This window comes from Chaetura pelagica, unplaced genomic scaffold, assembly GCF_000747805.2.
Source record: "Chaetura pelagica isolate M959 unplaced genomic scaffold, ChaPel_1.0 scaffold132, whole genome shotgun sequence".
Lineage (NCBI taxonomy): Eukaryota > Metazoa > Chordata > Aves > Apodiformes > Apodidae > Chaetura > Chaetura pelagica.
In genome coordinates this window covers 657,932-669,219 of record NW_009952709.1, presented here as the reverse complement: position 1 = coordinate 669,219, position 11,288 = coordinate 657,932, and the positions used below count along the sequence as shown (strand labels likewise).

General features: G+C 53.0%; 2 protein-coding genes across 2 annotated transcripts in view; one reads left to right on the top strand and one right to left on the bottom strand.

Moving 5' to 3' along the window:
- The window catches only part of PRPF4 (pre-mRNA processing factor 4), a 13,902-nt gene extending 8,134 nt beyond the window's left edge, over positions 1-5,768 (top strand). Inside the window, exons 5-14 of the mRNA XM_009994334.1 lie at positions 562-641; positions 903-996; positions 1,874-1,968; positions 2,266-2,324; positions 2,952-3,075; positions 4,422-4,511; positions 4,806-4,928; positions 5,083-5,190; positions 5,279-5,397; positions 5,550-5,768. Of these exons, the coding sequence (XP_009992636.1) occupies positions 562-641; positions 903-996; positions 1,874-1,968; positions 2,266-2,324; positions 2,952-3,075; positions 4,422-4,511; positions 4,806-4,928; positions 5,083-5,190; positions 5,279-5,397; positions 5,550-5,743 (1,086 nt within the window). The 3' untranslated portion in view covers positions 5,744-5,768. The remainder of the gene's footprint in view (positions 1-561; positions 642-902; positions 997-1,873; positions 1,969-2,265; positions 2,325-2,951; positions 3,076-4,421; positions 4,512-4,805; positions 4,929-5,082; positions 5,191-5,278; positions 5,398-5,549) is intronic.
- A 2,562-nt stretch (positions 5,769-8,330) lies between these two features.
- WDR31 (WD repeat domain 31) overlaps positions 8,331-11,288 on the bottom strand; it is a 7,494-nt gene continuing 4,536 nt past the window's right edge. Inside the window, 3 exon segments of the mRNA XM_009994303.1 lie at positions 8,331-8,485; positions 9,788-9,950; positions 11,228-11,284. Coding sequence (XP_009992605.1) covers positions 8,331-8,485; positions 9,788-9,950; positions 11,228-11,284 — 375 coding nt within the window.

Here is an 11,288-nt window from a genome sequence, read left to right as displayed (position 1 = left end):
TGTGGCAGTGGGTGCTCTGTCCCACAGGGCACATTCTGTGCTGCACACAGTGTGTGAAGGAGGAGAGTTCAGACTGTCACTTGGTGTAGAGTCCTTTGTTGTTGTTTGTCTTCATACGCAGGAAGAAAAATACATGTTTCTGCTCCTGCATCTGTTTCTGCCTTTGATTCTTCTTGTTTTCTGCTTCTCTTTTCTCTTTCCAGAGGCCATCTTTTCCATATTATTTTAGAGGCCTGCTGTGAGGACAGTTTTTGTAGCTCTGGGCTTTCATTTTACTGGGTGATGTGCAGGGCAGGAGCTGTACATCCTGAAGTAAAATGGGTTGGTGTTCAATGGGAATGTTTCTGACGTGGCAGCACATCAGCATCTGAGCTGTAGGACAAAGATTTTCTGAGCCTTATAGTTATGCAAGAGGCCCTTGGAAAGAGGCTCTAACACAGCAAGGTGTAAGAGCAGATGCTGTGGTGGTTCTTCTATACTAAGAGGAGATTATCTAAGGTAGTGGGATGGAAGAGCAGGGTCACAGTAGCTTTTTCTTCAGGTTTGTTCTGTTCCTTACAGTATCAGCAAACCTGGTACCACGAAGGACCACGCAGTCTGAAGACAGCAAGGCTGTGGCTGGCCAACTACTCACTCCCCAGGTGAGGGAGGGAGGAGAGAGATGGGACCAATGGAGGAGGGAGATGGGACCTTCTGTAAAATCCAGCAGCTCATCCTGCAGCGGGTGGAGCGGGACACGAGATCACAGGAGTGGGGACCACACACTGGTAGACAAGCCCACTGAGCTGAGAGCTCGAGTTCTCAGTGAGTGGCTGTAGTTTTAGCCCAGGCTGGGGGAAGCAGGGGGGGCAGCAGCAAGGCAGGGATGTAGGGGCTTGTGACTCCACCTTTGCTCTCCACAGGGCAGTGAAGCGGCTGGAGGAAGCTCGTCTGCTCAAAGAGATCCCAGAGGCAACCAGGACATCACAGAAACAGGAGCTGCACAAATCCCTGCGAGTAGGTTGGGTAGCTGCTCAGCTGCTGTTCTCACAACTTGTTTGCTGATCCTCCAAGGAGGTCAGGAAGGGATCAGCTGCCCAGAGGTGCTCTCCAGATACCTGTTGTTTTCTGTGCTGTCATCTGCTGAAAAGCTCTGCTTTCTGTCTTTCCCTGGGTTCTGTGGTTCAGAGATGTACTTCCACTGTTCCCTTGCACAGCAGAGAGCTGAGAACACATCCCTGCTTTGCCTTCTCACTGGCCTGTAAAGCTGAAGGAATTTATTCCTGGCTCTGTCACAGGTGTAGCTGGCTAGGAAGGGGCTGCCTCCTTTCCTCTTCCTCTGCAATGGTCACGAGTGTATAAAACCAAGGGAAATAACTACCAACACAGTAGTACAGCTCATGTTATGGGTGACTCTGAGACACCCTTTTCCAGCACCTTAAGGCAGATTCCCAGCTCAGCCCAGGAGTGAGACACAAGCACACACTGTGCTGCTGCTCCTGTCCTGGTTACACTCAGAGGCATTACCTGCCTCTCCCCCAGCACAGCCTGCTGCCTGCCCTGCTCTCTCTGCTTGCATCCCTGGCTGAGCTGTAGAAAGAGATCAAAGCTACAGTGAGTTCTGGCAGAGCCATGGTCCCAGAGCAGGCCTGTGGGCAGTGGGTGGCTGAGCTGTGCCCCTACACTGTGCTGGCTCCCATGGCCAGCCTGGCTCCATGGCCCTCCTGCTGGCAGCTGGAGTGTTTCCAAGGCAGCTCCTCACTTTGAAAGTGACTTTCCAAAGGCCTCTGCTGCCTCCTGTGTTCATTTAACTCCTTCAGCTCAGTCTTTGGCCAGGGCTTTTCCTGGGTTGTTTGTACTTTCTGAATTATTTTTAATTTGTACTTGGTTACAGTCCTTGAATAACTTCTGCAGCCAGATCGGAGACGATCGCCCACTGTCCTACTGCCACTTCAGCCCCAATTCCAAACTCCTTGCCACAGCCTGTTGGTAAGTTGTGTTTTATAGCACTGGGGGCTGGGAGAGCAGGGCAGGAGTGATGGAGAGGGATGTTAGCAGAGGCCTGTGAGTCATGAGAGTTCAGAAATGCTTTTTCTTCCTACTCTGAACTCTCTCCTCACCCTGTTTTAGAGCTTAGCAGAGACTTCAGTCTGAGCCCCCTAGTCCCTGTGGCTGGTTGCCCAATGTGTGTTGGTCTTTGAGCCACTGGAGACCTCCTGGGCTCATTTTGGAGCTCTGTGTTTGACCTGTTCCTTCATGATCCTGTCTCTATCTTGTCTTCACCAGGAGTGGCCTGTGCAAGCTCTGGTCTGTGCCTGACTGCAACCTTGTTCACACCTTACGAGGTAGAGCCACTTTCACTGAGACTGCCTAAGTTCTTTTGTTCCTCTCTGGGTTGAGTTCCCGTATTTTAATTACTTTGTGACTCAAATGTCATGTTCTTGGGGCAGGTTTTATTCTGCTGGGAGCACTTCTCAGGCTTGCAGAGCATGGGCATGTGTCTCATCATCAAGAGGAAGTCTTGGCCTTTCTCTTAGAGCTAACACCCAAGCTGGCTCTTTCTGTTTCTGAATAGTTCTGTGTTTTGAATCCTGGTTGGAGTTACTGTGAACCAAATACCAGCTTTTTTAGCCAACTCACTTAGCAATGAGGTTTGTTGAAGTGTGCTGGGTCACAACTTTGACTAAATACAAACATCAGGACAAATCTCTTGATTCATATGTTGAATTTCCCCTGCATTTAGAGGGTTCCAAACCTTGGTATTTGATGCTCTGAAGTGAGTGCTGCTGGAAGAACAGGATGGATATGTCTGGTAGTTACTGCAGCAGTTACTGCAGCTTCACCCAGTGTGGGAGGACACTGAAAGTGTTCTCTGGTCCCTGGCTAATTAGTAACAGAGAAATGCTGCTTTTCTGAAGAATTGGCCAGGATGACATGGCAGGTTATGAATGTTGATTTTCCTTTCTCTTAAGGACATAGCACCAACGTAGGAGCAATAGTGTTCCATCCCAAAGCCACTGTCTCCATAGAGAAGAAGGATGTCAACCTGGCCTCGTGTGCTGCTGATGGATCCGTCAAACTCTGGAGCCTGGAAAGGTCAGAACGAGACCAGCCATGCACAGCTGCAGCCATGTGCTTTTGGGTTTATTTTGTGTTACTAGACATTGGAGAATTACCATCCTCCTGCAAATATAAGCTTTTCTTGTAGCTTTAGAAGTGCAATTCCTGGCCTCAGTATGTGCCACCTTCTTCAGAAGGAAAAGAGATCACTCTGATGAGGGGAATCGAGGTGAGGGGAAATTGTCTGAACAGAATCAAGTCAGAATTGCTGCTGGGCATTGGTAAACTGCTGTGGGTCATGGATGGAAGATCTGGAGATTGTTTCATTCTAACTTTTCATTTAGGATAAAATTTCCCCTCTTGGCTATTAACAAATCAACTTTAAAGTTACTGGGAAGCACCAGAGTTCAGAGAGGAACTAACCAAGTACAGGACCACACTCGAAATTCAGCCTGTCACGAAAACAAGGGGCTCTGTTGTTGCACAGTGTTGTTTTGGGAGGTGGGCAGCATCTTTCTCAACCTGTGAAGAGGAGAATGGTGTGAAATCCCAGCCCAAGCATCAGCTGAGTTGGAGAAGTGGGGTCCTGCAGGGCACCTGAGGAGATGCAGCAGCTCTGAGCCCCTGGGCTGTCCAAGCCCCTGTTGCTAATGGCAGCAACCTGGGGTGCTGAGGGATGGGCTGTTTGTTGGAGTGACCACATCTCTTTGGCTGCCCTGTTAGAATGAAATTCTAAATGCTGTCCATGTCCTTTGCTGAAGGCTACAGACCTGCTGCCTGTAATTTTGGGAGAATAAATACCCACTCTGTCTTGACTGCCCTGCAGTTCCTCAGCACAGCAGGGTTTGCTGTGGGTGGGGGTGTCTTCAGTGTGGTCACAGAAAAGCTTCCTGCTGCCCAGGGGTCTGTGCTTCCTTTCTGCTGTTACAGAGTCACAGAGTGGTTAGGGTTGGAAGAGACCTGTGACGATCATCTAGTCCAGCCCCTCTGCTAGAGCAGGGCCACCTACAGTAGATCCCACAGGAACACATCCAGATGGGTTTGGAATGTCTGCAGAGAAGGAGACTCCACAGCCTCCCTGGGCAGCCTGTCCCAGGCTCTGTTACTACTCTGTTACTACTTTCAATGTGCTGTTAACAAGGCCCTCATTAACTTTCAGGAAATATTTATCCCAGGAGAGCTTTATAACCAACATGAGAGTGAATAAAGAGGTTCCACTTGCAGCTTTAGCTGTGTGAACAAGAGGTAGAATTCAGAGTCATTAGTTATAACTATGATCATCCTGTCTGGCTGGTGTTTAATTAGCAGCTCTTGCTGTGATCAGTTTTGGCAAAGCCTGGCTAGAGCCAACCACTCTGATGATTGTCCTTTCTGTTTTTCAGTGATGAACCAGTGGCAGATATTGAAGGACACAGCATGAGAGTGTCACGTGTGATGTGGCACCCATCTGGGAGGTTCCTGGGCACGACCTGGTATGGAGACTGGTGTTTTGCTTTCAGACATGCATGGCCATCAGCCAGCTGGCTGGTAGCCCAGAGGGTACCAGTGCTTACCCACAGCAGAGCATGGGCAAGGGTTGGCTGTTCCTGGCAAGGGCTGGGTTGTTGCCATGTAAATAACAGCAAGTCACTGGGATTCCTTTCTCTGCCCCTCTTGTGAGACCCTGTTTGTCTCCAGCTATAATAAAATGCCTCCAGAGTCAGAGAAACACCCAGTTACTCCCCCTGGAGACACAGGGAGCTGGACAGATGCTTTTGTTTTCACAGCTACGATCACTCGTGGCGCCTGTGGGACCTGGAAGCTCAGGAAGAGATTCTGCACCAGGAGGGGCACAGCAAAGGGGTCTATGACATTGCCTTTCACACCGACGGGTCTCTGGCCGGGACGGGGTGAGTTTGCTTTGCCTCAGGATTGGACGTGAAATATCAGGGGTTTGTTGCTGACTGATGCCCAGTGCCCCACTGATGGCTGCTGGTGAGGCCCAGGGTAGCCCAGCAGTTGCTGGGGACTCCAGAGGGTGACACTCAGATTCTCTCTTCCCAGAGGTCTGGATGCTTTTGGCCGGGTGTGGGACTTGCGCACGGGGCGCTGCATCATGTTCCTGGAGGGCCACCTGAAGGAGATCTACGGGATCAACTTCTCCCCAAATGGGTGAGGAAAGAACTCGCCCGCTTTGTGTAGAACCTCTGGGTACAAACCCCAGCTCCCAACAGTGTGTTCTTCCTCCACCCTTGGGCAGGTACCACGTTGCAACTGGCAGTGGTGACAACACGTGCAAGGTGTGGGACCTCCGCCAGAGGAAGTGCATCTACACCATCCCTGCCCACCAGAACCTGGTGACCGGCGTGAAATTCGAGCGTGAGTCCCTCCTGTCCCACCTGCCTTGTCCCTGCTGAGCTGGCAGGGGATGGGGCAGCTCAAAAACCACACGTGGAGGTCAAGAAGCAGAGAACACTTGTCATGTTTTTATTCTCACATCTCACTTTTTCCCCCTTTCTCATCCTCCACAGCCAATCACGGGAACTTCCTGCTCACGGGCGCCTACGACAACACGGCCAAGATTTGGACTCACCCTGGCTGGTCCCCCCTGAAAACCCTGGCTGGTCATGAGGGGAAGGTGATGGGACTGGACATCTCCCTTGATGGCCAGCTGATAGCAACCTGCTCCTACGACAGAACCTTCAAGCTGTGGACAGCAGAGTAGCTGGGAGGTGCTGCTGCGGAACTGGAAGGGTCTGTGGCTTTCAACTCAGACTTGCTTTTTTTTTTTTTTATATTAAAGAACAAAAAGGAATGGGCTGTTGGAAGGGGCATTTCAGCAGCTGGCATCACTGGCAGGTTGAGGTGGTTTGGTAGCACTTGTGTTTGCCAGGGCTTGGTTGGAGTCAAATCTTGGGTGATTTTTATTTCCTTTTTTAGGACTTTTATACCATGGCTGTGCAGCTGCAGTTTTTGTACTGCTCTCTGTGGTCAGGTGGAGATGATCCACCTGCTTCCACCCTCCCTCCCACATTAAGCTGACAGTTTTTCCTCAATCTGTTGTAAATATCTGTAGGTAGCCACACAGCCCCTGGGGTACAGCGTGTTGTGCAGGCTGTGTTAACACCCTTCTTGCCTGCTGTTTTCCAGGAGCCTTTGGGAGGAGTCTGGCTTCAAACTTCAGCTAAAGAAGGGAAAGCTGTCAGGGATAGAGGAACACAGCACCTGCCTCCCCTGCACCTGCAGAGGTGGCTGTAGGGGTCTGCACCCCCTCGTGTTCCCTCACAGTAGGTGGTAAAGGCCAGGAATGTTGATCTTTTCCATGTACCAGACCTCTCCTGTCCCAGCTCCTTGAGCCATCTCATGAACTGGGTGTTTGAAGTCCAGGTTGGCATCTCCTGGTTAGGGTTTTGGCTGTCTCACCTGGGATGATATGAAGGCAGCTCTTTCATGGTAGGGTTGTCTTATTCTAACACTGTGAGGAGCTTTCTCATGTGTTCTATATTGTTTAAACTGAGGTTTTGCAATTGTTGTGTTCTGGAAAATCAAAGCCTGTTTTGGACCTGCATCCTGGCCTCTGGGTCTGACTGAGGAATGGAGAAATGACAGGTAACTGCCCAGCACATTCTGGTTTGTTTGCTGTCATGAAAACCTTCAGGAGAAAAGAGCCATCTACCTCCCCTGTGTCAGCTGGGGAGCAGCTGGTGTCCTTGTCCTGGGGAGTGAGCACAGCTCAGCTCAGCACTGGCAGTGCAGCTGGAGAGGGTGTTGTAAGAAAAACCCAAAGCCACTCACAAGTTATTTTTCTTCTAGCAGGGTGTTGTGGGCTTTCTCCTTCCAGGTGGTGATGGTGGCATCTGCCATGGGGTGCCTGCCAGCTCCTGCTTATTCCCAGGGGAAAGACAGGAGGCCAGCAACCAGCACAGAAAAATCTTTATTTCAGTCTCCTCTTGTACAAGCCCAGACCCCTGTGGGGCTCAGCTGGGTTCTGAATTTTGGACACCAGTGAATGTTCTGCGTTTACACTCATGTTCCTGGGTTAATCCCAGTGCTCAGCTCCACATGAGTGAGGGCAGGAGCCCCAGTGTTCCCTGCCCTGGTGCCCCTCAGTGCTGCCTCACAGCTCAGCACAGAGTGACAGATGGTTTGGGTTGGAAGGACCTTAAATATTTTCTTCTTCCAACCCCTGCATGGGCAGGGACACCTCCCACCAGCCCAGGCTGCTCCAAGCCCCATCCAACCTGCCCTTCAACACTGCCAGGGATGGGGAGCCATCTCATGAACTGGGTGTTTGAAGTCCAGGTTGGCATCTCCTGGTTAGGGTTTTGGCTGTCTCACCTGGGATGATATGAAGGCAGCTCTTTCATGGTAGGGTTGTCTTATTCTAACACTGTGAGGAGCTTTCTCATGTGTTCTATATTGTTTAAACTGAGGTTTTGCAATTGTTGTGTTCTGGAAAATCAAAGCCTGTTTTGGACCTGCATCCTGGCCTCTGGGTCTGACTGAGGAATGGAGAAATGACAGGTAACTGCCCAGCACATTCTGGTTTGTTTGCTGTCATGAAAACCTTCAGGAGAAAAGAGCCATCTACCTCCCGTGTCAGCTGGGGAGCAGCTGGTGTCCTTGTCCTGGGGAGTGAGCACAGCTCAGCTCAGCACTGGCAGTACAGCTGGAAAGGGTGTTGTAAGAAAAACCCAAAGCCACTCACAAGTTATTTTTCTTCTAGCAGGGTGTTGTGGGCTTTCTCCTTCCAGGTGGTGATGGTGGCATCTGCCATGGGGTGCCTGCCAGCTCCTGCTTATTCCCAGGGGAAAGACAGGAGGCCAGCAACCAGCACAGAAAAATCTTTATTTCAGTCTCCTCTTGTACAAGCCCAGACCCCTGTGGGGCTCAGCTGGGTTCTGAATTTTGGACACCAGTGAATGTTCTGCGTTTACACTCATGTTCCTGGGTTAATCCCAGTGCTCAGCTCCACATGAGTGAGGGCAGGAGCCCCAGTGTTCCCTGCCCTGGTGCCCCTCAGTGCTGCCTCACAGCTCAGCACAGAGTGACAGATGGTTTGGGTTGGAAGGACCTTAAATATTTTCTTCTTCCAACCCCTGCATGGGCAGGGACACCTCCCACCAGCCCAGGCTGCTCCAAGCCCCATCCAACCTGCCCTTCAACACTGCCAGGGATGGGGCAGCCACAGCTTCTCTGGGCAACCTGAGCACACATCAGGCACCATCCCTCCTGCTGCTGCAGTTGGAGGGGGGAGCTCTCAGGGAGTTGGGTCCCCACGTGGGGCTGTGTCTGCCCAGAGGTTCCGATGCTCAAAACGCTGCCACCTCCTGCAGCGCCCGCTCCTCGCTGAGCTGGAGGAGGTGAATTCCTGAGTTGGAGCTGGCACAGAGCAGCATGGAGCTGGCACAGGCAGCCAGTGAGGCCAGTGGTCCTGCTCCCTCCAGGCACAGGGTGGCCAGGCAGGCTGAGGAGGGGACAGGGAAGTCACTCGGGACACCTGGTTTGCTGCGGGGAGACATGACCACACCGACCTCCCACCCCTGGGCTCTGCACGTGTCCCTCTGCTTGCTGCCCCTCCCAGTCCTGCAGCTCCACATCCAGAGGAAGAGAGCCTTCCCACCCCTGTAATTCCCAGGGGATTTATGCTTTGCCCAGTTGCCAGCTGAGGGCAGGGGCTGCCCTTCCCTGGAGAGGAAGCAGGGATGGACAGACAGACCCCCTGGGCAGAGCTGCAGGGCCTTTTTTCCTCCCAAATTATTCCCAAGGGCTGTGCTGCACTCACATGCAGTTTTGATAAGCCTCCAAAATGGAAAGATAAGAAAATTTAAGAGTATCCAGCACCACACCAGCCTTCCTGTGTGTGTCTTGCTACTAAAAAGCCCTGAGCAGGATTTGTGCAGAGGCACTGACCCCCTGCTGAGCTGCTGAGAGCTGGGTTGACACGGACATAGAGGCAACTCCTGGTGACTGACACTCCCAAGAGCACCCAAATTAAGGCTGAGGGCTGTGAAGGTCACCCAGCTGTGATGGCAACAGGATCAGAACAAAACTTGCTGCCAACCTCATGGCCACCTCAGTGCACGGGCACAGGGTGAAGGGAGAGGGGAGTGAAACAGGTGGTGAGAATTTTCTGTGGGAGATCAGCAGTTGCTGTTTTCATCTGCAGTTAAATAAGTGCATTTGGAGAGGTGCTGAGCTACAGAGAGTGTCTGATGCTGATGACTTCTGCATTTGGGGGCCATCTGTGAACCTGAGCAGCTTTCAAGAGGTCTCTGCCTCCTGTTCAAGATGTTGCTCAGCAGGGCTGGCAGGTGAACAGCCTGTGTCCAGCTCGGGGAGGACTCACCCTCACCCCAACAACGAGGGTAAACCTCAAAACACCCGTGATTCCCCTTCAAGAGGATGACCAAAGTGAGGGGAGCTGCTGACCAGCCACCCACCCTCCAGCACAATTTCTTTCTGCTGTGGAAGGCCCTGGGGTTGCCCTGTTCTTTTGGACTTCTATCATTGTCCTTCCATCGCTGAACTTGGATGTACCTTTAAAAACCAGCTTGTCATCACTGTTAGTTTGGGAAGGACACCCCTCACACCAAACACCCTCCTTTGCTGGAGGGCAAGCAGCAGCCCCTGGGCCACATCTCCACCCTGCCCTGTGGCTGAAGTTGAGTAAAATCCAGAGGATTCAGGCTCCATCAGGCTACTGGGAGACAGAATCAAGGAGGTGGTTTTGTTCCCCCCAGGGTAAGGCTCCCGGACCCTCCCCTACCTCCAGTGTCTCTGTCCCAGACCTTCACGGTGCTGTCGTGGGAGGAGGTGGCGACGCTGGGGGGGAGGGCTGGGCCCCCCGGCAGGAACACGCAGGAGCTGGTGGTCTGGAGGTGCCCCTGGTACTCACACAGGGGCCTCCTGCTCTGCCGCAGGTCCCACAGCTGCAAGGCAAGGGCAGCAGCAGGAGCTCAGGGCAGGTCACTGGCCCCTGCCAACACGGAGCTGTTCTACCAGGACAGGGGGGTGGTTCTGGATAACAAGCCCCTCGACAGTTCTCAGGGTACAGCTCCTGCCTTTGTCCCCTGCTCACGCTCACAGCCCTGGAGAAGTTCAAACCCCAAAGGGATTTTCACCATTGGTGACTCTCTGAGCAAGTGCCCACACCCCTGAGAGTGACAGGCTCAGACTGTGTGGGCAGAGAACCACATCCCCAGCCCTGCCCCTGTCCCCAGCCCTGCCCCTGTCCCCGGCCCTGCTCTCCCAGGGGTGGGATGGGCTCACCCTTTGGATGCTCACATACTGGGCTGGGAACCTGCAGGGCTGAATCCCTGGTTTGGAAACACCTCAAGTGTGGGGTCCCTCACAGGGTTTCTGCAAGAACATTGTGCTCCTCGATGCTGTTACACAAACAAAATCCAAGTGCTCTGGCCAGGCAGGATTTCTGCTCAGATACTCTCTAAGCAGAAGGCCCACCAAAGGGACCAGCAGGAAGACACTAATGCCCCAGTTGGTGACACCAGTGTAAGGCCAGCACAGCAGGAGCAAATGGATCCTTGGAGCTCTGATCTCATAGAATCATAGAATGGTTAAGATTGGAAGGGACCTTAAAGATCACCCAGTTCCAACCTCCCTGCTATGAGCAGGGACACCTCCCACCAGCCCAGGCTGCACAAGCCCCATCCAACCTGCCCTTCAACACCTCCAGGGATGGGGCAGCCACAGCCTCCCTGGGCAACCCCACTATCCTCATGGTGAAGAATTTCTGCCTAATATCTAACCTAAATCTCCCCTCTCAGTTTAAAACCATGACCCCTTGTCCTATCATTGCCCTTTCCAGGTGGAAAGCCCCTCCCCAGCTTTCCTGGAGTCCCTTCAGGCACTGGAAGCTGCTCTAAGGTCTCCCTGGAGCCTTCTCTTCTCCAGGCTGAACACCCCAACTCTCCCAGCCTGTCCCCAGAGCTGCTCCAGCCCTCCCAGCATCTCCGTGACCCCCTCTGGCCTCTCTCCAAGGGATCCATGTCCTCCCTGAGCTGCGGGCTCAGAGCTGTGCCCAGCTCTCCAGGTGGGGTCTCAGCAGTGCAGAGCAGAGGGGCAGAAGGCCCTTCCCTGCCCCTGCTGGCTCTGCCTCTTTAGACACAGCCCTGAACACGGGTTTCTGGGCTGCAGCCCCCGCGGACACGGACACCCCGAGGCAGGACCCGCTGCCCACGGAACTCACGGTGGCCTCGGCGCCCTCCCCGGAGCAGCCGCCGCTGCTGCTGAGGCAGAAACGCCCCTCG